This window comes from Lonchura striata, chromosome 12, assembly GCF_046129695.1.
Source record: "Lonchura striata isolate bLonStr1 chromosome 12, bLonStr1.mat, whole genome shotgun sequence".
In the NCBI taxonomy this organism is placed as follows: Eukaryota; Metazoa; Chordata; class Aves; order Passeriformes; family Estrildidae; genus Lonchura; species Lonchura striata.
The window spans coordinates 13,408,824-13,436,394 of NC_134614.1; the positions used below are offsets into that span (position 1 = coordinate 13,408,824).

At 44.1% G+C, this 27,571-nt stretch overlaps 1 protein-coding gene across 3 annotated transcripts; it reads right to left on the reverse strand.

Moving 5' to 3' along the window:
• Positions 1-260: 260 nt before the first annotated feature.
• Positions 261-27,335, reverse strand: ABTB1 (ankyrin repeat and BTB domain containing 1). Of its 3 annotated transcripts, none has more exons than XM_021532104.2 (12): positions 27,210-27,335; positions 25,434-25,496; positions 24,316-24,371; positions 23,140-23,284; positions 21,074-21,233; positions 20,144-20,189; positions 19,012-19,128; positions 14,284-14,399; positions 8,880-8,978; positions 8,139-8,306; positions 5,061-5,261; positions 261-3,710 (listed from the first exon to the last, which is right to left on the reverse strand). In XM_021532104.2, the coding sequence occupies exons 1-12, from the start codon at positions 27,275-27,277 to the stop codon at positions 3,504-3,506; spliced, it is 1,446 nt and encodes a 481-aa protein (XP_021387779.2). In that variant the 5' UTR covers positions 27,278-27,335; the 3' UTR covers positions 261-3,503. The 3 variants fall into 3 exon arrangements, with proteins under 3 accessions (XP_021387779.2, XP_021387788.1, XP_021387797.1); XM_021532113.2 differs by having other exon boundaries at positions 27,196-27,335; XM_021532122.2 differs by lacking the exon at positions 27,210-27,335 and adding an exon at positions 26,664-26,723.
• Positions 27,336-27,571: the final 236 nt, after the last annotated feature.

The window sequence follows — 27,571 nt, forward strand, 5'->3', positions numbered from 1 at the left end:
CACGACAGTGACCAAGCCTGTGTCGTGGTGCTGCTAAAGAAAGGGTGTAATCCTTGAAGAAAGCAAGTAAAAAATGAGTTAGTGCTTCACTCACCTGTTCTATGAGGTCTGTATACACTGCTTGGAAGCCACAAAGTGCAGAGCCAGTCCTTGGCCTGAGTAAGGGAAATTAAGGAGTCCACAGAGCCCTTTCAAAATAAAACCCGTGCTGATGTTGTCAGTCAGTAACAAAGAAACCAAGAAACCACAGCCAGAGCAGATATAGTGAAATAGACTATTTTATTGCTGCACACGTGCTTACACATTTCTTCTTAAATATAATGTTGCTCTAGTAAATTTTACAATCTTCTTGATTCAGCAAGTGGGTAGTAGTAAATAAAAAGGACAAAGACAACAAAACACAGAAAGGACACTGGCAACAGAAGAAAAATCAGAAGGTTTTTATTTTGTGATAAAATTATTTGCAGCAAGAACAAAGTGAATTCAAATTTAAGTTTTGTCCTGGCTCATCTTAATTACAGAGCTTGCCTGCATGCTGACCATCTGCTTATGCAATGCTTTTGGATAGCCCTATTTTGCCAAAAGGGATGGGGGAGAGTTAAAGGATCCCGAGTAATTGGACAATCTGACAGGCCTCACAGATGTGACCACTAAGTGCACACACACAGATGAGGCATTTGCCTGGAAGCCCACGTGGACTTGCACTGCTGGGGAGGCAGATCAAAAGGCCACGCTGACCTTTTCTCCCACATGTATGACTGCAGCCTCACTTGCTCCACACTTAAGGACGCAGGAATGGAATTATTCAAGAGCAGCCATATGGAAAATGCTTCCCAGCACTGCTGCTCCCTCTCTGCCTCCCTCCTGCTTTGCCCACTGCCAGTGTCCTTTTGCTTTAGCAGCTGAGGCATCTGCAGAGAAAAGCATTAGCACATTCCTTGGTAATCCTGCTTCTGCATCTTGCTCAGTACAAGCAGAAGGCAAAGGCCACGTCCTGTTCTCTGGTGGCTCTGTGCAAGCCTCGTGGGCTGTCACAACCACTGCTGTGGAAAGCCAACTGCTAAGATGTCAGAAGCGGAATTTCTGCTGGAGGAGGAGAAGAGATATGATAAATTAAACATCCTGCTTATGTTCAGTGTTATCTTCAGCTATATACATAGGAGAACTAAACCAACTGAGTTAAGCTGCTGGTTTCTGTAGCAGATTTTCATGAGCCTGACACTCCACTCAGGAAGAAAACAAGCAGCTCTCCTTTCACCCTTCTTTCTCCAAAATACATGGGACTTCATGTTAAAGCTTCCTCGATAGCCCTTCACCCTCCCCGAGTTCATGGAGATATCTTCATCAGTTGTGCTGGGCTCTTTGGTGGTCCTGTCAAAGACACACTGAGCTTAGAAGTGGACATGGAGGTACATTCCACAAATCATAGAAAAAATGCACAACTCCTCTCCATGTCCCAAACAGAAGCATACACCTGCTGCTTCCTGCTTCCATGCAGCAACACACTCCTGTGGAGGGACACATCCTCCATCCTCATCCTAATATGACTGCAGGAAACAAACCACAACTCCTTGCACTTCTTCACAAGGGTTTCAAACAGAATTGAAGTACACGCTGCTTGAATAGCCCTGCCACCACCATCCCCTGCCCCAGAGACTTGATCTGCAAGAGACACCACTTAAACCCAGATGACAAACTGCACAAGCATCTAAGGGTTCAATTATATCAATGAACCTCATCCCTGCTCCCCCCACCCCAGCTCTATCCACAGCTTCTGTTAAGTGCAACTCAATCCTGACACATGATTTTGCCAAGGTTTGGCTTTCCCCAAGCACAGTGGCCAAAGCCCAGAGTCCCCTCCTCACAACTGAGTGCAGCCTGCTTAGTGCAGGTGGTGCCCAGAACAGGCAGTGAGGCTGCAGCTCCCACTTGCTGTGGGGTATCAGTCTCTCACCTGGTGAGATTAGCAAAGAAAAAAACCATCCTCCCAATACATCCACGCCTGAAGCAAGTCCCTGCCAAACCCCAGATGTCCTAACCCCTTAGCCATAAGAGGCACCACCACCATTACAGAAAACAACACCCTGGAAGCTGCAGGGGATCTTTGCCCAGTTCTCACATCACATAATAAAACCACACCTGGCACAGTATATATTTCAAGCTCTTGCCTCAGGAAGTGACCAAAATGATTGTATGAGGTGGTCACACCAGCCCAGTGCCTGTGCATGTGCTTCACTCAACGCTTCTTCTCCCTCCCAAAGCACAGCATGGGAAAGTATACCCAGCCTGTACCCTGGAGACTCTCCCAACACACCCTCCCAGAGACACACAGCTCCAAGGACAGCCAATTTGGCAAGGCAAGGTTATGCAGGGTTATCACCTGCTGATTAGTGCCGAGGAGAAGGAACACCATTACCCTCATTAAGAATCCAAGCAGACAACATGAGATAACATGACCTACTGCAAAATACAGATTCAAAAACATTCATTAGTACAGACAGTGAATTTCCTGGAGAACAATGAAGCTACAAGGCTCAAGGCTGAACAAAGCCAGAAGGTCATGGAGTGGGACAGCAGCCCCATGAGAGACCCAAAAGGTCCCTTTCCTTTTTAAAGATTTCCAGTGATCCCTCTTCCCGGACCCACCAGCAAGTCAGCCTTGCTCTACCATAATGGACAAAAATAAAGGGAAAAGTGCTGTTTCCAAGAAGAAGGTGTTTCTGTCCCCTCTTAAAAATGGCTGCTCTTCCTTCTTTTGTGCATTGAAAGCTACTGCTTTCTAAGAATGGAAGGATTCTGGTCTCTACTGTATTCTCAAAGATGCTAGTTCAGAAAGCAAAGCTTTTAAATTCTGAGCACCTCAAAGCAATGAAAAGCTAGGGAAGACCTGGAAATCACTTTTTTGTTTTCATCTAAGTACTAAAATAGCAGGTGAAGACAGTGCCTTCCACATAGCAAAGTACCTCTCTGTCCCTGTTAGGGAAGCACTGCCCAGTTCTGCCATTCTTATAATGCTGACAGTGACAGTGCTGACCTCCTTTCCCATACACTTATTAAGACTTTAATCCAGTTTTCTTCCTCTGCTGCTGGTAATTCAACAAATATTCTGGCATAAGCCAGTTTTCAAAGTGTGATACTGAACCACAGAATGGGATGGTTTCTAACCCCAGGCAGTAGGAAGTCCCCAGAACAGCTCCCTCACCATTCCCAACAGCTCAGTCTCCTCTCCACAGTGTATTGTACAAAGGAGCAGCTACTGACTTTAGGCTGAGCTTTGGGAGCTACTTCTGAAAAGAGAAACAAAAAAACAAAGTAAAACCAAACACAAACCAGAAATGCAAATGTCCAGACACAAATAAATTAAAAAGAAACCATGCCTGAAGGTGGATGGGAAGGAGGACAAAGAATGGGAAGTGAGACATTCAGACTCAGATGTTCTTGCACTCCGAGCCAATGCAGTGAGGGCTGTGCAGACTGTGTATGACAGGCAGGGTTTGCACACATCAGCACTCGAGCCCTATACTGGCCAGGAGGTTTTCTAGAGCTTCAAGTTTCTGGTTGGCTTCCTCAATGGCACTGTAAGTCTGCACATTGCTGGTGATGTGGAAGCGGATGTCATCGACCAGAGGGATGGAGTCCGTCTCCTGCCGCTCCTCCACGGCCTCTGCGTTCTCCTTCACAGCAGCTGCAAACTCCTCCAACTCCACCAGCTGGACCAGAAGGACAAGAGAACCATTAGGAACACAAGAGGACAGGTAAAGAGATGGAGCTGCTCTGCTCTGCACTCAACCTGACACAATTGGGTCACCCATGAATGATTCTGCACCAGGTTCCCCAGGAATGTGTGGTGAGCTGAGGAGTGAGAGGCAGCTTCCATCTGTCTACTCTACTGAACTGTGCCTGGGCACAGCAGGTTTCTGAGCTCTGATCTGCTACCACACTGCCAAAATCTCTCCCTGCTGCCATCAGTGCATCTCCACAGGATGCTGGCAACCACTGATGTCTGAACATCAGCTGGGGTGACTCTGTCTGTGCCAACACCCTTAAGAAGAAACACTGTCAATTCGGGGTTCAAGGACTCTCACTCAAGCTAGAGAATGGGGAACACACAAGCAAAGCCCTACCCTGATCATTACTTGGAATATTCAGCATCTTTTAAATCCTTTTTCAGAACCCAGAACCTGGGTACATGCTGATGTGTATGTAATTCTCAAGCTATACACTGAACAAATTAACAGCCCCAGAACTATTTCCTTCATTGTTTTCCCACACCAAAAATAATTTCACACCTTTCAAGCTGCAGGTGAAAATGTTACATTCCCATGTGAAATGCACAAACCATTTATAAAGATCTGTCTTAGCACAAAAACTCTTCATAGGTTCTAGTTTATCCTTCCATATGGCAACTTTCTCCACGAGTCCTGAGACTAAGCTATAATCACTCAGGTTAACACTTAAATTGAGCCCCATAAAGAAAGCTTCAGTGTTAAATTTATTACTTCTTGCTGTTTGACAGCAAATTATCCACTGAGCAAACCCCTACTATTTCATTTGTCATCCTGGAGGAGATTAGAGGGCACACTGATTTTTCCTATCTAGAGAACTATGCCAGGAAGAATTTCCCCCAACAAACACTAAAAAGCATTTCCTGCACAGAGCTCCCCTACTCACCCCTTTGGCTTCTCCAGGCTGCAGCTGGTGTATTGAGGCAACACCATGGCTACTTGGGCACAGTGGCTGAAAGTTCAGTGAAAATCACCTGCCCCTGGTACTTGGAAAACATTTTGGGCAGCTTTTTCACCCCACATTCCACAAAGATGTGCTAGCCAGGGACCAAAATCTGGCTTATTGTGGTGACATCAGGTATTGCCACACTCCTCCTCCTCTGTCCTAACCTACCATGTGCCTTGCTACTTAAATGCTGCTCATTTCTTGGAAGCACATTAATCCATAGAGGACAACCATTAACTACAGACCAAAGTACAACCATTCAGTCTGTTGCGTCTATGGCTCAGATACACGGGCACAGGTGGTCACTGCCACGGGGAGTGTTTCAGTACCTTCTCGATGATCTTGGCCATGTACTCAGTGCACTGGTCCTCTAGTCGGGTCAGCTGGAACAGCTTTGCAATCCTCCAGATGCTGATGATGTTGTCCTCGTCGAGGATCTGCGCCAGGGTCCTGCCGCAGAGGCGCTTGAGCCCGGGCAGCAGGTACATGTCTGCCACACACAGCACGTCGTAGGCGTTCTCTGGAGACAGCTGCAGTGCAGGGCGAGTTACTGCCCACTCCAAGCACACTGCCTGCCACTGGCACACTAACGTGCTGTTTGGCACTTCACTGCATAAGTGCTGACTGTGGAGAGACAGGAGCTCTGGCTTTCAGTGTCTCCCACCCAGTTAGCACAGAGGAATTTGAAGTGCAGCAGAGAGTTTCTCATGCTGCAGGTAATCCCTCTAGCTAAGCACAGGGCAGTGCTGAAACACCCAAGTGCACCTGGCTGCTAAAAAATGTTCAGTGTGACAGTGGCAGCTTACTTTTACCAGACATACTTCCAAAAGACAAACAGATGAGGCTGGCAGGACAGAGAACTTTGTCCCCACATTCTTCCTCCAATTTTATACTGCTGGACTCGCATTTTGTGAAAAATATGCAAAACTCTCTTTAAGAGCCAGCACAACCTCCCTGGAATGGGGGGTACACTCAAGGACAGAAAATTGAACACAAAATAAAATGCAAGTGAGGCCCAACTGGGTAAGAACATATTTTGCACATCAAATACTAGAGGAGCTCTAACATGCCTTCAGAATGGACTAAATTAATGGACCAGATGCTCAAACTTAAACTATTGTGAATGGGCTTTAACATTTTAAGGCTCTTGAACAAGAGAACCACCTTCTCATTTCTTTCCTGGGTACTTGGAAGTGATGTCAGGATAAAAAAACCCTGTAGATAAAGCTGGAGACACCACCTCCAGCTTCACTCAGCCTCTTCCCCTTGGCCAGGCAAATCCTATTTTTGTCAGCCATCTGCATCACTAACCTGGAACTAGAGTCTCTGTTCCTGCTAATGTGAGCTGCAAAGAGCTCAGTTACCCACATCCATTCTAACAGTGGATCTGCAGGACACTGCATGCCCTAGCTGTGGAGGAGGCAAGGGCCCTTGCACTTAGAGACAAAGCCACACTGGTCTGGATGGAAGAATGATAACTGCTGCATCCTGGTCCACTCTCCTGATAACCAGTGAGCAGCAAACACACACTGCTGTGCACATCTATACGTGTAGTTACTCACTCTGACAACTACAACAACTGATTTTTTTCTTCCTTCACAGCTGTCCGCACCTGTGTTTGGAGAGACAGTTCCCAGCAAGTGACCCAGCTGTTTAACACCCTGCAGCAGCTGGGCAGAAGAATGCAAGATGCAGGAGAGCCATGCCACAAGGGCTATTCATGCACATCGGATAGATAACAAAGCCCTTGGGATTATCAATCAAGTGCTGCTTTGTCCCTTCATAAGTTGTGGAAACCTCAGGAGTTGTAGGTGTTAGAGCCAGCAGTATTAATGGCTGCAGCTCCCAACTGCTTCATCAAGGACAAACCTGGCAAATGTTCCTCTAAGAATGGCCCTCGAGCCTACACAAGGACTCCGATCAGCAACTTATCTTTGTGCCTGGAACCCTTTATGTCCTCTGCACTTTTCCCCATAACTGCAAACACTGCCACTTATTGCATGGCAGAGAGACACCATAAAACCTTTGCAAAGAAAAACATGGAATTGAGAGTGCTGACACTTGGCTGGAGAAACACAGGACAGGGAGAACACTACACGTGTAAATGTGGAACTTGAGCTATATTCCTGTCTTCCTAACCATTTTTTCTGGTAGTTTCTCATGACAGGTGAACTCTCTGCAGAAGCTCACATCTTGGCTACTCAGTTTGAAATGCAATCTATGCACCATTCTGCACATGAAACATATGAGTAAGATCCTTTTAACTCCTACGGATTGTTGTTGGTCTATCCTCCTGACCCAAACCAGACAGAGCAGCTGAGGCACCCCTTGGAAAGGAATAGCTGCTAGGGAAACATTCTTCCTGTGAATCATCACGAGGCAGGCAGGCAGACTGGGGAAGTGCAAAAGAACAGGGTCAGGCTGCAGTGCAAGGGAACAGGGTCAGGAGGATCTTCAAGCAGCTTCTTTCCCTCTCAGCCTTTCAGAAAGTGGCTGAGGCAAGACTGCAGGCAAGTGAAGGATCAGCTCTCTGGTATATCAGTAGCAATCCTGCCCTTCTGCCTGCCCAAACACATCCCTCCTCACTGCTACCTGCAGCTGAACAGATCAGCAGAAACAAGGTCACAGCTGTGTGCACTCACTGGATGTGACACCTAACCTGAAGCACAAACATTGCTTGGGGGAAGTGACACTGGCAGGTGCAGCAGCATCTCCATTCACTGCCCTGATGCCAGAATGTGTTCTGGGATCTTGCAGAGAAACCTGCTGAAAGCATTTGCCACAAAACCAAAGCAGGAAGCTAATTAAACGCTAGGATTTGCTGCATCTTCCATTAGGCTGAAAACTAAGTGGGTTAGGGCTATTTTGTTACTGCCTGCAATACTGAGCACAGCAAGGCACTGGTCTCACAGTGGAACATTTGCCCACCCCAGTAATAAATAACAGCAGAAATAATTACTTGCTACAAATGGAAAAGTAGGCTATGAGTAAGGTTATTTGCCAAGAGTAAATAAGCAGAATCTCTCAACCTATCCAAATCTCCAAATGTGTTCAATCTGCCATCTACTGGCAGATGCTTTTGTTATCTTTACACAGAGCCCAAGAGGGAAAGCTGCAAAACCCTGTATTTATCCTGTCAATAAACAGCATGCAGCCTAATTTCCAGATTTTATTGTGGGATAAAAGACTACAGATTTGCTTCCTGAACATCATGCACATGACCTACAACCCTGCCTGGCTAACAGCATACCTCAGTATGTGGATTCCTGAGACAAAAGTGAAGTAGCAGAGTAGGTCAGTGAAATTTAAGAATATACACACACACCCTGCTCCAGATTTAGAAAAATACTGCTGAAAACACCTCAGAGCTCACCAGCACAGAAGGAAGGACCAATGGCTGGTCTCACCTCTGTATCATCACTGTAGATGTAGTAGAGGACCCGGATGAAGATGTCTTCTGAGATGTTGTGCAGAGTCACCACAGGGATGCTGGGCTGTGTCTGTAGCTCCTCACTCTCACTGAAATGATCTTCAAGAAGGGCTTTGAAATAATCACTGCGACCACAGAAAAATGCCTGGAGAAGAATGAAAAACCAAAACACTGACATCTTCCTTACTGCATGAAACCAAAGGGCACTACCAACCAGCTGTCAGAGCAGCTCAAAGGTATTTCAGAAGTTCAGACTCTGTAACTTTGATTTTCCCTACATTTTGAAACTGCATATCCAATATTTTTCCAGACCTTATTCTACCCATGCCTACCCTCAGAACCACAAACACAAAAGGTAAACTCAAGAGATTCTAAATTAGCATGGCACTGGGGCAGGACCTTGAGTTTAGGTTGGATCTCAAAATTCATTCTTACTGCTTCTCACCTACAGATCAAACATTCCTCTTTCCAGACACTGAACTCATGAGCCAGCAGCAGCAGATTTTGCAGCTGTGAGTACTGTAGCTGAGTTTATAAATTTATCTCCACACCTCTGCAAGAAAGGCAGGCCTTGCTGCTTTGTTAAATGCTTTAAATGCAGTTTTCCAGCTGAATCAATGCTGCTGTTGCAGAGTATATCCAGCATACAAGTGGGGACACAAGTAGACTAGATTAATGGCAAAAAGGGAGGAGAAGGAAATACAGCACAAGCACATACCTTATGGCACAAGAAGTTGTAATCTTCCACACGGAAACACACATCGGGACAGCTGTTGAAGTTGTCAGTGCTGTCAAATGGCAACTCCCCAAAACCAACCTAGGAAGAGACACCAGAAAACCCTTCCTTTTACATTCCTGCTTTAAACACATTCAGGGTCCCAAGTTCAGTTCAGTGCTATGTTTTCCCAGAAAATGCCATCCCTCTGTTTCCTCAGCACAGTGCTGAACATCAGAGATGCTCTGAACACAGATTCCAATGCCAGGAAATGAAGAACTTGCACTCCTTATAAGAGACACTCCTGGTACAAGTTACAGCTGCCTCCTTTCCTGACTCTCCATACACTTTTGAAAAGTGTTTCTCTGCCATTTAACAAGGCAGATAACCAGGTGGAGGTGAAGTTTACTTCATGCAGTAGGTATCATAAGCATACTGGAGCTTAGGACCAGCCTTTTACTGGGTACATGTAACAACATATAGATTACATCCATGTATACACCAGTTTCAAATCGCTTGGCTACAATTATTCCCTCACTTGAATAATCCAACATTGCTAGAGCACATTTTAGATTTTTTATTTGATTTGCAGCCAAAGATAGTGTTGCTGCAATATTAATACTCAAGCAAATTATTTTAACAACACACCTCCACCCAATCCCACATGCCAACAATGACAGCACACACCAAAAAAAAAAAAAAAAAAAGGCCTGTTTGCCTTATGTTATTTTAAAGTGATACTTCCAAATATTTTCCCTTTCACCTTATTCTGTATAGAGTGTAATTCAATTGTGAAAAAAAAAAAAAGTTTATATTCACAGTCACGTAGCCAAGACAATCTCAAAGTTTCCCCTGGTTCTTGCTTTCCATAAATATTTCCCTGAGGTATCTAGGATAAGCAGTTTATTCCTGCTGTCTTTCATCCAAGAAAATTACATCCCAAGTTTGCACCCAGGAAAACCCTGGGCTGAATATAAAGATTGGACTCACAATAGCAGACTGTCCATTTCCAACCCACCTGCCTCCAACAGGGCTTCCAGCTCTACTGAGGAGCCAGATGACTCCTCCCTCCTGAGCTGAACACAGACACAGACTGGAACACACTGGGTGGGAGCTCTCAGCCTGGCTCAGTGGGGTTTCTCACAAAACATGTTCTTGGATGTGGCAAGGCATCAAGCTGGCAAAAGCTCACACCACCACTGACCATGGCAATCTGGACCCATCCACCATGCTCTTTGTCCACAGCAACACTTGGCAGCTTCTGATTCCTAATCACAGGAGAAGCCCAGTGATGTAAGTCATGCACAAGGATGTTGCAGTAATGCCTGCTCTCCATAGCACCTCCTTCCTGCAGTTATGCTCCACTGGGCAACTCCTGTTCAAGAAGAGATGCAGCAGTTCAAAGAATGTTGCCCACCTGATCTATCACCTGTTTTTCATATAGCTACAATACAAAGGGCAATGGTTGCAACACAAAGGGCACCACCTCATCAAAATGAGATTAAATTGTCCCATTTGTAGATGCCCCAGGCTGCTATTTTACTGTTATCTGTGTCTTATATGTCAAGGCTTTGGTCCTTGGTCCATGGTCTGGGGATCTGCAGCCTCACACTGTGGCAGTGTGTTACAAACACCCATCATGATGCAACTGCCCACTTTGTTTGCCTTGCTGTTCTCCCCACCCTATGCCCACAGCTTCCATGTCCTCTCCGACAAATTCTGACAGAAATCTGAAGATTACAGATTTGCAGGCACATCACAGGTAAAACAAACCTAGAAACAAACTTTGACAAGATGCCGCTCTGTGGCACAAAAATTTTAATTGAGATAAATGCCACATCTCCTACGTCGCATTCTTTCTTTGCTCGCTTTTCATTGTCCAAAGGTAAATCTCTAAAATGAGTCTATCCCTCTGGGAAGGGTATTGGAGTGTTATTTGTCTCAGAGTTGTCTTCTGAATTATAAATTCCTCTGGGCTCAATTTCTTGCTTCTAGCCTTGCCTGGTCCCCATTGTGCTGCTCAGGTTTACAAGGTTATTTTCAATTCCTACTACAAAAGCAGGTTTATGTCTTTGTTTCTCCTATTCAGCATAAAGTGGCTTTGCAGAATTTTCCCTTTTACTCCCCTTTCAAGTCTCTACTACTTCTACTCTCCTCCCTTTGTCATGCCTGAGGAATCTAATCTCCTTTTCAGGATCTTCCTTCAGAAAATTGGCTTATTCCTCCCACCACCCCTATTCATACAACCTCCTTCCCAGGCCTCTGTCCAGGCAAAGCACAGCTGCCAAAGTCAAGTATTCTGCTCAAGGACCACAACACAGTCCAGCGTACAAGGTGCAAACACATTCACAGTAACTCAATCACCATATAGAAATACTCTGAATACTCTCACTATCCACCATCACACATGGAAGACCAAGTCTTTGCTGCTGCAAATTTCCTGTTAGAGCTTAAATAGAAATGTTGCTGGAGGCAAAAACATAGAAAACAAATCAATGGCAGCAATTTGTACCTTGGCCAGATTATCTCAGCAAGAAAATTGTAAATAAATTACAAGACAAAACACAGGGGTTGGTGATTGAAGAGAAGATTAGCGGCTGACAACCAGATGCAAGTGGATTGGATACAAAAAAAACCTAAATTGGAAACATGTTGTAAATATTTCAGTTCATCTGCCTCTGCCAAAAGGGCAAAGCAAAGCACAGGAGCCACTGCCTTAGACAAGCAACAGCATACAGATGAAGACAGACAAGAAGAACCCATCTACTTGTTTCAAACTGTTCTTCCTATGCATGACAAGACCTAGTTTTACCCCCAGAGTGGAAAATGGTCTCTTTTTTGCAGGTACACCACATATCGATATGGCTGGAAAGAACAGTATTTATTTCATGGCAAACTCTGATCCTTTAAGTCTGATTTCATCTTGGTTTGGAACATTAGATCTCAGTTAAAAGGTAACTGAAAAACAGTTACAAGGAAACCATGGGGCTACAGGGTCATATACTGGAAGCCCTGGAGTCTGTAACTGGCAGACATGAAATGAAGAACCAGGCAGACAGTGGGAAGCCACATGGTTTTTTACAGTTGCCTGGCTTTTCGTGGTATTTTACTTAAATCCGTCACTGCTAAATTTTATCGCAACAAACTGAGGAAACAGCTGTTGTGGACAGAAAAATCCTGGCCATTACTACTTAAAAAAAAAAACAAAACAGGGACAACAACCATAATTGTAAATGGAAACACTGCGGGGGGGAAAGGCTTTCAAGCACAAATAGGAAAGAGAAACAAGGTACCAGAATTATAAATGTGTTTGAGAATTCAAAGAATAGATAGTTCTCAGTCTAGGAAATAATAATGAGCTATAATTGGATATCAAACATCCATTATTTTTTAGTTGTATAAGATACCACTAACCATGAAATTGAAATGCACAGAATTTCATACATCATCCAAGTATCAAAGACATTACATGCAAATTATTTGTTTATATTGAAACAGAAAGCTGAATACATCCCCATTTCATATAATATGACATTACATGACATGCAGCAGCTCAAAATGTTTCTTGCCAAATTCTGGAAATGCTGGCTTTTATCCAGAAGAAAAAATAACCTATTTTGTTCTGCATAGGCTGGACAAAAAAAAAAAAAGTATGCTTCTTTTCAAAACACAGATGTCTGTGTGTGACTATTCACTTGTTCCTGACATTTTAGGTTACACAGTTTGTATCCTATTCCTTGAATGGCAGCAAACTCTGCAAGAATGAGGATGTGCAATGCCTCTGTCCCAGAACAAAGACACCCAATTAATAGAATTTAACAATTTGGAAATATTAGAGTAAGAGATAAATTGCAAACAAAAAGGAACAAAAAAAAATACCTAGAGAGAGAAAAATGGGAATCTTTTAGAATTTTTCAGGCTTAAACAGAGGACCCACATGTGTGCATGGCACACAAATTCCCTAGTGAGCAAGTGTGTATGCTCATGTCCTCTTCACCTGTACAGCTGTAATAACTCTAATGCTGCCTTCATTCCAATCTATGAACACAGCAAGAACACCACAGCTCACAATCCACAGCACTGTCAGATGATTACACTATTCCAATTTCTTCCTTCCAGCTCCTATTCTACATGAAAGAATTAAGAAGGAAAGTGTTTCTAACTTTAGAAGAACAACTTAACAGGATTTTGCCATCAAGGTCTGGAAGCAAGCAATCAAATAGGAAATATTCTTTTTATTTGTAAAGTGACTTAAAATATATGTAAATCTCACTATTTTGGGGCCCATGATCCACTTTTTAATTCCTGGGGAGGTAATCTGAAGCTTACTAATAGTATCACCTCCTTTTAAAGCCTGCAAACATACAGAAAAGCATACTGAAAGCCACAAAAAAAGTATAGTTATTTGGAAGAGGCAGGTTACACAGGAAAGACTTCTGAACTGGTAGTTGTAAACTTGACAGAGAAAAAAACTCCCTCTATAGTGAAATATATCTGAAAATAGCCAGCTTATAAAGGTAAGAAACCTTATTCATGTACACACACACACTCTGCACCAGGCAGGTTTATTTGGCAGGGAATAGAAGGAGAAAAGGCAATAAAACTTTGCTATATCACTCAGTCATACAACCTCTGGGCACAGCAGCCACCTAAAATGAGTCCACATTATTAAATACAGTGGTTGGTATAAAAAAGAGGACCAAAAAAGGGCATACATAAGACCAAAATGAATCTGCTGATATTACAGAAAACACCAGATGCAGAAAGAATGAAGACAACTAATAGTTATCCTGTTCTGCAAGTGGGAGAGAAGATCCACATAGATGATCCTAACTAAGAATATAATGGTATTTTAACATAGTCATCATCAACCGTGGGGGCTATTTCTGAGGGACAGGACATAGCTGGGAGAAGCAGATCTACTGCCAGTCAAGTTAAATTTTCTTCAGAGGGACTCACATTTCTGCTGGAAATATTTTCAGGGTTTGGAAGCATCTCTGCATTGCAGTGTGTCAGTTCCTAGCAAGAAAGCCCAGTAAGCGATCCTTCACCTATTTATCTCTTGGGGTACCAATGCCTGCTGCTACAATATTTCTAATTCTCAAGGATGGCAAAGAGAAGAGCTGAAGGCCTTGTCCTATGGTATTCAATGGGGAAATCCCCACCAACCACACAGAAAGGGTTTTATTTACCAAGATCCCTGCTGAGGGGAATATCCAAGGGGAAAGACCAGCACCGACAGCCTCATTACACAATTTTACAGCATTTCCAAGCCATAAAAGCCTTCCAGCATTTGGAGCACCAGGAAACAAGCAAGCACTAAGTCTGTACAGCAGTGATGTGACTGGAGACAAGTGAGCAGCTATCCCAGCCCAGAGAGCCCACGAGGAGTAGAAGTGCTCCGTACCCGCAGTTCAGCTGGCAGGGCGCAGTCTGCCAGGAGAGCCAGATCCTCCTGCAGCCGGCAGTTACCTGTGGGCTCAATCGTCAGCACTTTCACACAGGTCCCCGGCTTGGAAGAGACTGGAAGAAGCAAAAAAACAAAAGAGCAGAGATTCCTGAATTCCTCTACAAACATTCTCTCTCATTCAGATAAAAGACATGCCAGGAAACCCAGTATTATTGCTGTTCAGCTTTTACTGCAAAACACACACAATTCTTCTATTCTATGCACACACACATTCAGCACCCCTCAGTGCAGCCTGTGAGCAGGGCTAGAAAGGGATGCATGTATTCCTGTCTTTCCTCAAACCTCCACTTAATTCCTTATGCTGAAATATCAAAACTGTGGGAAACAGTGTTGTCACAAGCATATTTTAGGCCCAACTTGCTCTTTGGAATCCATGTCATCAATTACATTTAAGGACCATGGATCAGGCTGCCCTGATCCCTGTAGAAGCCACTCACACACTGCTTTCCCCAGTTACCCCTAGAGCTAACAGTGTCATCTAAGGTAAAGGCCATGGCAGGGTGTTTTTAAAATTAATCTGCTTCCATGCCTTTCTGCTCTGTCACGTGTTTTCACTGGCTCCCACTTCAGCTGTGCCATCCTGACTTCATTGCAAGGAACAAAGGGATTTATTCTTGCTTAGCCAGTAAGTTCAGCAGGTATGAGTCTGCCCTCTACTCCCTAAATCATAAAGACCCCAAAGCACCCAGACTCCTGTATGTGCCTGACCTAAGCATCACTACCATCAAAGAGCTCAAACAGACCATTCAGAGACAGCCTTTTTCAGACCTAGAGTGTCTTCCCATCTTGTCTTATCAGCCTACACAATAAAACAGCCCATTAAAGGCAAAGCAAAATACATGATCATACTTTAGCCGTCTTGCTGTGACCAAAGTTGTTGTGGAGCCCGCAGAAGCCAACCCTAACTTCAAACGAGTGGCAGCCCAAAGCAGACCCACTATGATACCATGCTACTGTCAGCACAGCCTTTCTTGTTTCTGGCTACCTTGCTCTATCACCTGAGGTTTGTTCCCAGGTCAGCATGGTTTGGGGGAAGAACTAGAGCATGCAAGACATTCAAGAGTCCCTCGCATACAAGGAGGCATGTGAAAAAAGATAGAGCACCACCGGAAAATGCAAAGTTGAGTTGAGGAAATCTTAAGATACTGTTGGGAGCCAGAAAGACAGAGTTAACTCCAAAGAATTCAGAAGAATTTCTGACAGGTATGATTCACCACATTAAAACCCCTCACAGGTGAATCACGCCACCTTGAGACCTCATTTCTCCTGACATTTTGTACAGCATTACATGAGCTCCATCAGATGACTCCATTGGGTCGTGGGCGAAACAAGACCACGATGTGCCACAAAACAAGATCTCCACCCCCTCCTCCACATCACTGCTGCACCCTTCAAATATGCCACCACTGTACCTCTCCATAAGATTTCTGGAAAGGAAAGGATAATCTACCAGTACAACATGATTACTACACACAAAGCTCACCAGCAAGGAGACAGGCTGCCCTACAAGCATTAAATGCTACCCTCAGATAGACGACTTCCAGGGTAAATAAGCTAAGAGGAAGCCTGGCACCAACACAAACCAGACTGAGTGCATTTTCTCAGAAAGCACTGATCAGTTACACACCAGCATGAGAGAAGGAAATTTCTTACTTTGCAATTAGAAATTTTTCACGGCATAGAGAAACATTTGTATTTCTGTAGTACTTATTGTAACAATCACCAGGTCAGGCTCTCTAAGTGCTAATGGACTCAGCAAGTTTAAAGTAGCAGTCAAGGCAAAGAGCTCTTCTCTTGGGATCCACAGAGCATCTGTGCACTTTCCCAGTGACACAAAAGAACAGTGCTTTTTCTGAGAAGCAAATCTATTCAGACACTGCATCTCAAATCCAAGGGCACAGCATTCAGTTATCACACAGAAAGCCTTCCTAACAGAGGCAACAAAAATCAAAGCTGTAAAATAGGAATAAGCCAGCAAGGAGCAGGGACCATGAAAGAGGAATGCAAGAAAGATGAATGGAGGGGCTTCCAAAAAGGGCAACATAAACAATGCAAGGAGCTGAAGGGAATAAGCAAATTGTGGCTGAGGCTCAGACTGAGTTTCTTCCCAGTCTAGCACAGCTGTATAGCAGTGAACACCACCTACCAGTGTGTACCAGCTGCCTTGGCTTTCCTGCTCAATACTTCTTTGCAGTCTGAGCCAATGTACCACAAAACATAACAGCCACAAATAAACCACACTAAACTCCCAAAACCTTCACAGTGTTCACATTCAGATTCATCTTCGTCACAATGACATAATTAGCTATAAACACGCATTCTGCATATCCATTATCTTTGCTACAATGGTAAGCATCTCAAACCTTGCTCTTACCCTTTTTGGCCTAAAACTTGCTGAAGTAACTGCAGAACATTTATTTTCTAACACATGCACTTCTATGGGAAGGGTTATGGCTTAAACTGGACAAATTGTTTGAGCTCTTCTGAACACTGCAATAATTTTTTTCTTTTATAGCCACACAAGGGAAAACAGGCAAGCATTCACACCCAAATATATCTCAGGTGCAACAGAAGGCACTGTGTCATCCTCGTCCTCTACTACTGTCTGTGCATGCCAAGATAGTTAAGTGCTTTGGAGATACTGTTTAACTCTAGATAATGAGATTGCAGACACTGCAATTATCCAGTGGGGCTGCAGAAGCTGGAGCTCATCTTGTTTTCTTGTTTCAATTTCATAACACAGATGTAACACATGACCCTGCTCTGCAAACCTGAATCAGATGTCTGTTCCACAGCATGCACTTGAACAGGCAGAGGTTCCTAAAACACTCAAAGGAACAGACACACTTTGTCAAGTGCCAGACATGATGTGATCTAAGATCTTTCCAACTTCTATAACTCTTACATATATGCCTTTTTGCAGAATCAAATTTTCCTGGCTTCCACATGAGATTTAAGAAACAAACTTTTAACAGTTGTTCTATTTGTTTAAATCTGTCATAAATAAAAATCAAGACTAGTACTTCCATCAGTGCTTTAAACCACCTATAGTCTTCTGTCAAGCCTTAAAATTAAAAAACTGTTCCCTCTCCAAAGAACAGAGAAGTTAAATTATTGGTCCAGTGCCATTGTATTTCCAAGAGGTGCTTTTATCTAAAGCTTCCAACTAACCTGAAACTTTACTTCATTATTTTCCATCTGAAAACCCACCAAGAAGTCAGCTGTTTTGCAGTTCACAGATTTAAGCACCTTCTTTTCCTTCCACAATATAATATGAAATTTTAACTAAATTAATTAAGATGGAATGTCTCAGCTAGACACTAGGAGAAAAAGACAAAAAGGAAAAAACGGATCTCTGGCATCTCATTGAATTACTCTGATATCACAAGATGACACAAAATAATTGTTACCTGATTTCTGAGTAGCTTTTATTTTATATTCGTTCACCACTCCCCTTTATCGCCACTTATTTAATACAAACTGATACCTTACAGTTTTTGTAGATACCAAGAAATGCATTTCTAATCTCTTCAGGTCCAAGTTTACATTTGTGTTTACAGAGCAGAAGTAAGACCTGTGACACAGCTTCCACAAAGACTTACACCCTGCTCTACATGGGAACAGCTGTAGCATGGTAATCTTGTATCCCACCACCACCAAACAACTGCACATGTGTAAAGGGAGATCTGCACATGGTAATATCTTCCATGTGATTTGCAGATGAGGAATTTCTTGAGCCAGAAGCATTCTATCAATTATGTCCTGCAGCTTCAGGAGGCTGAATAATCACAACTTGTATTCAAAAGGAAAAAGTGGAACAGCTACACCCCTGCCTCTTAGATCAGGGAAGAAAATGCTATTGACACTAAACTATAGACTGCAGTATCTTCTCAAATGAAAATTAACTTGATTAAAGTAAAGAAGTCAGAGCACAGAATGAGAATCAGAAGCTTTCAGCCCAAAGGTTTTGTTATCCAGTAATTTTTTCTGCTTCGTGACTAACGCCACTTGTGCTGCTCTGATTGCTCTTCACGTGTGCATTAGCTTGAGCTAAGGAGATGAATGATAAACTCCAACTGCTGGTCTTCATGCAATAAGCTTTGGATAACAAAAAGTCCTTAAATAGAGGATTGTTTCATTTAAGGTTTGGCACATCCATGTGTTACTAATATACACATGATTTCAGAAATACTTCTTTGCTTCTAAAAAAAGAGTTCTATCTCCCTCTGCACCCATTTTGGGCCAATTATCAAATATTTTACTTCGGTGAGGGGTCAGATAAATGCAGAAAATTACCTCTAACTGTATATATTTTATCCTTCTGGGGATTTAAACAAGCTCCATGTTGGAAGGCACTTCCCAATATATACTCCACCATGCTCAGTTGAATGTCTGTCAACTACAGCAAAGTCCTGCTGCCATGGCTGCTCTACTATAAAGAAAGCATTCAATATAAATTACAAACATGCATGTGCCAGAAACTACTACAGCTGCCCTACAGACAGGCAATGACTGAAAACTATCATGCAAACACGGAAATTCAAACAACAGAATAATTTTCTGGAAGTCCCAAGGACACCATGAAACATGTACCATCACACTTTCCTGTTTCTCCCTGAACGGGCACACAGGCACAGCAGAGACAACAGAAAGTCAAATGCTTACCAAATTCATAGACTTTTTTACATTTGGTCTCCAAATCATCAATGAGGTCCTGCAGCCGACACTGCTTGGCCAACCTCTTGCAATCACTGACATATTCTACATCAATATCCAGACGACCTGTCAAGAAGAAATGCAGTCAGCTCACTTAATCCACAGGATTTAGATGTAAAAATGGCAAAAAAAAAAAAATATTTGAAGACTTGATAGCACAGAAATTTAGTAATTAGATATACTGCCTCACTTTTCAGCATGCACTTACAACTCAGTCCCAGAAGCTAAGAATTGGTATTCCACCACCACACACCACTTAAATCAATAACAGTTTGGCATTTAATTTACATTTCCACTCTCCAGGGTTTACTCTAATAGCTTCATTCAAGGGACCAAAGACCAAACAGGCTATAAAAAACATATCCAATTCTCTCAGAAAATCAAAAAACAGCAACACAACAGCAGCAGGCATGAAAGCCACCACTGAATATCTGGCTTTGGGTAAGAATAGACTTTAGGCTCACAAGTTTTCTTCCCAGAATCTTTTACAATCACTGAAAATGTGGCAAGGGACATTTCTGAACACACTGTATTAGAAAGGAAGAGCCTTGAAGAAAATGTTAATTTCTGGCACCACCTCCTGGCCTGAGATAGTTCAGCATTTAGCATGACTACAACACAACACTGGGTATTTTCATAGAAGGTTTAATATCAACTTCTGTTAAAAAAAAATACTAGAAAGTAGTCAGAGCATTCAGCACACATTGCTCAGGTCTGCCAAACTGAAAATGTCCTACATGGGAAACTGGCTTTTCACCACCTTACGAAGCTGTTACACTAGATGACAGATTTTCCTTCCTTAAGTTAAAAATACAGTCTCCAAATCCATCCAACCAATCAACCTAAGCTGATTTTGGTTTTAATTGACTGTATAATTACTGGCAGGACAACAACTGGCAAAAGGTACAATCTTGGAAGGGCTGATGATTGCTCACATTCTCCCTTTCTGCCAGCAGAGAGGATTTATTGGCAACTCAAGCACCCAAACACTGCTGAGTGCAAGCCTGTGCCTCTCAGTGTAGAGGCACAGACAGCAGCCCACCAACCATGTAAACAAACACCAGAGGGCAAGGTCATTTACCTGTGTATAGATACTGCAGAAGAGCACCAAAGGCTGCTGGATTAATCTAAAATAAAACAAGAGAAAGATACATTTGGAATCACCATGAATTTAACAAAAAGTTAGAAACATGATCCTGAGCAACTAAGGAAAAAACCCTTTAAGTAAGAACACACACATGATGATTTCCTTGCTCCTCACATAACTAATGCTGTCACTCCACCTGGCTTACATAGCTCCTTACTGTTTCAACTGATAATAATCCCTCAAATACCTCAGGGCACACGACCTGACTAATGGAGGAATTCAAGAGACATGGTTGTAATATAGGTTTTGCAAAATCCACGTTTTCACCGATCATAAACATTTCCACATCTTCCTAATTCCAGAGGAAAGATGTTCTTGTACAAGAAGAGAGGAGAGCGGTGTTCTGAGAAGCTGGAATTATGTTTGTCACAAGAGGATTTGCACTACCAGAGTCAAGTTACAGAAATGTGTGCCAGAGTACTGGTGGTTAATGGATGGAAGGCACTTATGGCCTATTTAGTTCTTGCTGGAAAGGCAACAAAAGGGACTCAATTAGTGCCAATTATGGAGGTGATGTCTTCACCACAGACCACCTGTCCACCAGGAATTAGACAGACTCAACTCATCCCAGAGAGGGGTCGTAATGCAGCTGGCAGATGGTAACAGCTACATGTTACTGCAATTAAGATATGTTTGAGTCCATGACAGAGGGAACAAAGGGAAGGTATGTAATCTGCAGCTTTTTGTTATCTGAAAAAGATGCAATTTTACTGCATAAAGTGTCTCCACAAGCCCTTCTCCTCAACTAGGGCCATTCTGAGCCTCAGGAGCTATTCACTGTGGAAGTTAACCTTCAAACTCGCTTTCCTCACCCAGCTGGAACAGCAAAAGAAAGGAAAGAACTGGAAGCACAGCCTTGCTCACCAGTGGGTGCTTCAACACTATCATGTTTTTCCCCTTCCATTTGGTCTCAAACATCTCTGCAAAGTAGGCACTGCGAGCACTGAGGATGCAGCGGTGGGCACAGAAGGATTTGCCATGGACGATGAAAACAATGTCACTCTGGTAACCCTGCTCCAGCAATCTGTGAGGAACAGAGAGAAGGGAAACTCATTGCAGGATGAAAAAGGAAAGAATGGAGTAATGCTAGTGGAGAACATGGTACAATTAGGTCTAAAGGAACAAATACCCATGGGCATTGCAGTCTCTCCCTGCCTAGCAGGAAGGCCAGCATGGGGCTGGTGTTTCATATACTGGAGTGGGGTGCCTCACTCCCTTCCATAACTCAAAGAAGTTTTGTTAGTGCAACAGGGAAGCTGGAGAATGAAATCTTCCTGTCTTAGGTGAACACCAGGAACAGATTTTAAAGTGGAACTAGATGCTGCCAAGAACATCTTCAAAAGCTAATACTGCTTTTAAATTGTCAGATGTCAAAAAAAAAAAAAACCTGCAAAATGACACAGTTTCAAAAAGAACTACTCTGCTACAAAGATGCACCTTTCCTGCTCTCTGGGCACTGTCAATGCTCACACTTTAATCATGTAACAAACAGGAGAGGACTTCATGCCATCCACCCTCAGAAGAAGGAAGGATGTACAGGCATGAAATACAGGCAATTACCACATCAGAGGTGAAGCCTCGCTTATGGCCTGCCTGCCTGCCCATACCTACATTCTTCAAAAGGAAAAAACCAAAACTGCTAGTTTGAGAGTTTGCAGCAATCGCCACCAGTGTTTGTGTTTCTAATGCCCATTACTCCCTCCATATATATCCTCACAAACATCCTCAAGAGGTCAAATCAGGTGGACATCAAGCATCATACTCCTAGAGAGCTGGACTGGTGCATGGAAAGGTGTGGAGTCACACACAGAGATGTTGTCAGAGTCCTGAATGCTAATCTCAATCTCCTGCCACTAGCACACCCTTCCAAGTGTCTTGCCTCAAACCAAACAGAAGCATTAGGTTTTTACTTTTTTCCTCCCATCTGTTGCCCCTTGTTTCAATTTTAACACAAGGTAGGTCTGCTTGAATGAGAAGCAGAAACCAGCACATTTTAGCTTTCATGTATGCTCAATCCTGCACCATCTGAGCCACAGTCACCAGAGCAGTAATAAATCACCCTGCAAAATTCTACTTCACTGGAACACAGAATCTGATTTTACTCCCATAAATGAGTTTCTTTCCTCCCCTCTTTTCCTACAGCCTCAGAAATTAGGACACTGTAGCACTGGGAAGAATGTCAGAATTTTTTTAGGACTTATTAACACTCCAGTTTCCAAGGAGAAAACAAAAAAAACCAAGGTTTTAACATTTGTAAGTCAGTCCAATGGGAAATAAAAAGGAAAAAAAAAAAACCAACCCAGCAAGTCTGTAATAACATCAGAGTTACCAAGGAAGAGAAAAAGCAAGAAGAAAAGCTTGAAACTTATTCCTCTACTCCTGAACAAGTTAGGCTGCCACTCAAGCTGTAGTACAATGTGGGACAGGCAACTTTTAGAAGTATTTTAACAAATTTTAATAACCAAAAAGAAAGAACTGGACAATGTCATTGTGAATCAGTTTGAGGCTTCTTAAAGTGCTCTGTTTCACAAATGAGAAACATTTTTATCAGGGTTTAAAATTTCAGCTTGCAAGCTATAGTACCTTCAGGCCTGAAACTTAATTTCAGTTGACATACTATCCTAAATTGTTGATGTGGTTTTAGTGATCTGATTTTGGTTTGACAGTCAAGGATGACAGCTTAGAGCTTCTGCATTATACAGACCAGCTTTCTGTTGTCTCTGGAGTCTGTACCCAGCTCACTGGAGGCTATGCACTCACACACCTGGAGATGATCCCTTAGGGCACACTCCTTAGGAAGCTCCACATGCCCAGCAAGGAGAGAGGGTACTGATCAGCTGCCTTCCAAAGCTGCCCTGAACAGGGAGCTCGAATATGCAGAAGAGCTCAGGAAGGCTGGTGGGATGCTCTGCCCATGCTGACGCCCTTACCGCTGCAGGAACACATCGTAGTAGTCCCTCTTCATGCACTTGGCTGTGATCTGTTTGTACTCCTTCAGCAGCCTCCGGATGGCATCGCTCAGAGCTCCGTACAAACAACGCTCTCCATCAAAAGTGTTTGCCTCACACTTTGCTCCTGTAAAACAGCCGCAGGCACAGACAGAGTTAGATCCTTCTCCAGTGTCCCCAAAATGGTCACTAAACAAGCATGACTTCTGTCTGCTGATATGTTTCACTGTGGTCCCCTCTGCTGATGAGCACATTGACAAAAACTGAGCTTCCCTCACAAAGGTGTACTATCTAAAGCTCTCCCACAGACAAATCCCTTTCTGAGGAAGTCATGACTTGTTTAAACTGACCTGTGTAAAAAGCCTCTCAGCATGGCTCCAGTAGTGTTCTGGGAAGACAAATCTCACCGAATAAAGAGTGCAATCATTTCTTGAGCTATTAAGAACTCCTCCTAGAAAGTATTTCTGCTTTGTATAACTCTTTAGGTTAAAACCTGCTAGAAATTTGGAGGGCATTTGCATTTTCCTATTTAGAATTACACAAGAGATTGATTAAGATGCTAGGAATGAAGTAGAAAACCAAACCTTTTGAGATGTGACACTGCACTCTGGTTCCTCTGGCAAAACATTACCAGCGCCTAGGGGAATTTGGGTTCTAAGAACCAAATGGGGGAAGCACTTGGCCTGTAGAATTGGTCTCACTTTGTTTGAGATTAGCAAAATCCCTTTTAAGTCCTCTTACAAAGCCAGCCTATCAGTAGAGTACAATAAAATTTTACACAGACAATCCTTCCTATGAGGTACAACTCTTAGATCAGCATATTCCCAATACCACTGCACCCTCACAAAACACCAGCTGTGATTTTAGGAAGTCATTCTGCCTTGAGCCATCACAGACAGCTTCCCTTTCTGTGCATTTTCAAGATGTCAATCAATTCAAGAAATTGTAAGCAATTTCACGAAGCAAATTCAAGCAGCAAATGGCCTGCAAAAGAGTTCATGAAGACGTGTGCAAGGCTCCCTCTGTAGCCTGAGATAACTGATGAGATGGTTGGTTGTAACAGAAGAAGTTTCCACAAGGCACAGCTAGAAGGACATACAATCCCAACGGACCAGAGAAAGACACTGCACCCATAATTAGGAGGATGCTTTTGCTCACCATTGGCTAGAAGATAACGTACAAGCTCCTCGTGTCCACACAGACAGGCGTAATACCTGACAATAACGAGAGAAAGAAAATTAGAGATGCAGTAGGAAGCAAAATTCACTATTTTGGCACATCACCACACACAGATCACAGCACTGAGCATCCCTGAGAAGCTTGGGAGATGACTCCTCATAGGAGTGAGGAATTGCTATCAAACAGCACAGAAGCCTGATCCCAGCAACAGACTAAGCAGGATCTGTTCCCACCAATCCTAGGCATTGCAAGGAGATCTCAAGGTGCCAGTTCGGGTTCAGCCTCTTCTGTTGCACCACTAGCTGCCAAATCCATCCTCATTTTAATGGAGATCATTTCATGGGCACTCAGCAGTTCAGTGAATTCTCAAAAACACTCCTTGCTCTTTCTGTTGCCAGTCTGACTGTCACATGCTATGCCAATGAGGGAACAGCACCCACACTGATTGTACAGCAAATCCACCCCCCAAAGTTCTACTTCAATGAGTTTTGTTTTCTATTTCACAGTCTAAGCCTTTCATTATTCTCTTTCACAGGGACCTCAAATTGTCCTACAAATTAGGAGAATCTTGTAATGTACATTACAGCAACCAAATGCTAGTCTACCTTTACTTTGGGAAGTTTTTCTGTACTCTAAATATATTACAGATGTCTAAATGTCCTTTGGAACTGTAACAAGCTCCCAGAACATCCCTTAGTACCTCCAGGGGGATTCCTCATGACCTACTACCAGACAGACTGTGATCCCACAGTCACCTGGCATTTTACTAAGCTTTCACCCAAAAAGACTTGCTAGAATGCCGTGGACATTGGTGGGGGAAGAGCCTAATCTAGCCAAGAACAGAGTGCTTAATCCAGGTAATTTGGTCACAAAACCCTGCTTGTCAGCATCACTACAGCAAGCCCCAGTCAAAAGGGGAGAAAAAGACACACTTAGCACAGCACCCACAGGGAAGAGAAGTAGAACTACATAGCTGAAGCTCCAAAAAAGCAGAACCTGAGACATTTTGTAACAGTGCTCATGGCTGCTGATGCAGAGAAAGGAGCTCTGAAGGCCCTACCCCCCGCCCAGCCAGTGCTCCAGGCTGCAGCACTCACAGGGGTGTACTGTCCCACTTATCACGGACATTAATTTCCACATCTCGCTGTTCAAGAAGGTATCTGGAAGAAAAGGGAGAGAGCAAAGTTATAACTTCATGCAGCTATTCACTCAGTCACATTCTCCTCTTTCAGAAGATGTAACTTCCAGTTCATAGAGTAACTTCCAAAGATATGACAGGATCTTGCACTGGACTTAGGGAACTGTCAGCTGTGGCTGAAGCAGCATCAGCCAAATCTTCAACCCAAAGAATGGTGTTCTACAGCATGGCCTGGGAGCTCCCTTCAATTTTAAGTGGGAAAGAGGGCAATTTTAATGGGGAAGGAGGGCAATCAAATGCATCTCTAACAGGGTAGCAATCTCAAAAGAAGCCTGAGTACTTCTGCAGTACCTTCACACTCCCCAGCCTGGATACTTACAAATAAGTGGCCAATTTTATGAGGCTAGCACTGGACTCCCCTCCTGTTCATAGCTTTTCCTGACAAAAGCAGCATCAGTGTCACTCCAGACTGCTCTTAAATCTGCCACTTCCTTGTCCTGCATGTTTAGGCTGCATCCAATGCTGCTAACACTCCCTCTCTGATACCTCTAGAAGCCAGGCTTTGCCCTGCAGACTAATCTCCTACACAGCCTGGCTGTTGTTAGCGCCTCTACTACAACAGCCATGGGTAAAACTTCCTCTCAGCCTTCACAAAGACTCTCAAGTTTTGGTTTTTTATCACCCACCACGAATCCTCTCTTTCACTCCCTTCACCTAGGTTGTCTCAAACTTCAGATTGCTCTGAACATATTCACACATCAAGCAACTCAGCTCCTTTCTGCTCAGTCTCATGTGGTCAGTTTGTCCCCCCTGCTCTGACAGCAGTCTCAGACTCTCCTTTCTCTACCATTACATCCATACGGGCCATCCTAAACCTCTGTAAGACTATCCCTCAGACCCCTCCTTCTGCAGTAAACTGCAATTTACTGCTTGCAATGATTTCATCTAACACAGTCACAACAGATAACAATGTTCTCCAGACCTTATCTATCTGCACACTTATCCTTCACCAGTAATCACCTTGAAACAGAGGTTGCTTTGATTATCTAACATATCACACATTAAGAGATGGAAGAATCAAGTAGGATAAAGGGATGAAGAACAGTTTTATATTCAAACCATGAGATGCAGGAAAAAAGCTTGTTGTAAACGCTGAACCCTGCATTCACCCTGCAGACAACAAACCCACCTGCCTCCTGATCCAAAATCACTGCAGTTAAGCTGTGCTGCTTTGAGATGAGCAAGGAAACTTGACCTGAAATTGTAGTATCCCCGTATTTCTCAGACATACTCCCACAGTCTACAGCACAAGTTGTCTAAACATTTCCATGACGACTGCGTCTCAGGGATCCAGCTTCCTACCAACGCAAATATCACTTCCAGCGGTAAAGAAGGAGCAGCTGGAGAGGAGCCTTGTGCAAGGGCATTTGCCACAGGCGGCACCCACACCCGGAGCACGCAGTGACCGCCTGGCACTCGGACACCTGCGGGACCGGGCACACCCACCCGGCCTCAGCACCTGGCAAAGCCCCGCTGCACACACAGCGAACAAGCGGCGTTTATGTACGGGGCCGTCCCGGGGAGCCCCGAGGCTGTGGCAGCCGCCCTGGCGAGGCTGGGACGGGCTCCGGGGAACGCGCCCCGGCAGGCCCCGCTCGCCCGGTGACCAGGGCGGCCACAGCAGCGCCGGGTGCGAGGGACCCGCTCCCGGCCCGGCTCACCGCACGCGGCTCACGTCGCCCTTCTTGCAGCTGGTGAACAAGTCGCTGGTGTCCATGGCCGGGCGGGGCGGCGGCGCCGCATTGACGCGGGGAGCGGAGCAGCGGCCGGGCCGGGCCGAGGGGCAGCGGCGGCGGGGCGGGCACGGCGGGCGCTGTAAACACGGCGGCGGCACCGCCCCCGCAGCGCCCCCCGCGGCCCGGAGGAACAACTGCCGGCCGCGGGGAAAAGGGGCTCGGGAAGAGGGAAACTGCGCTGGAAACACCGGGGGAACGGGGCTCGGGAAGAGGGAAACTGCGCTGGAAACACCGGGGAATTGCGCTGGAAACACCGGGGGAACGGGGCTGGGGAAAAGGGAAACTGCGCTGGAAACACCGG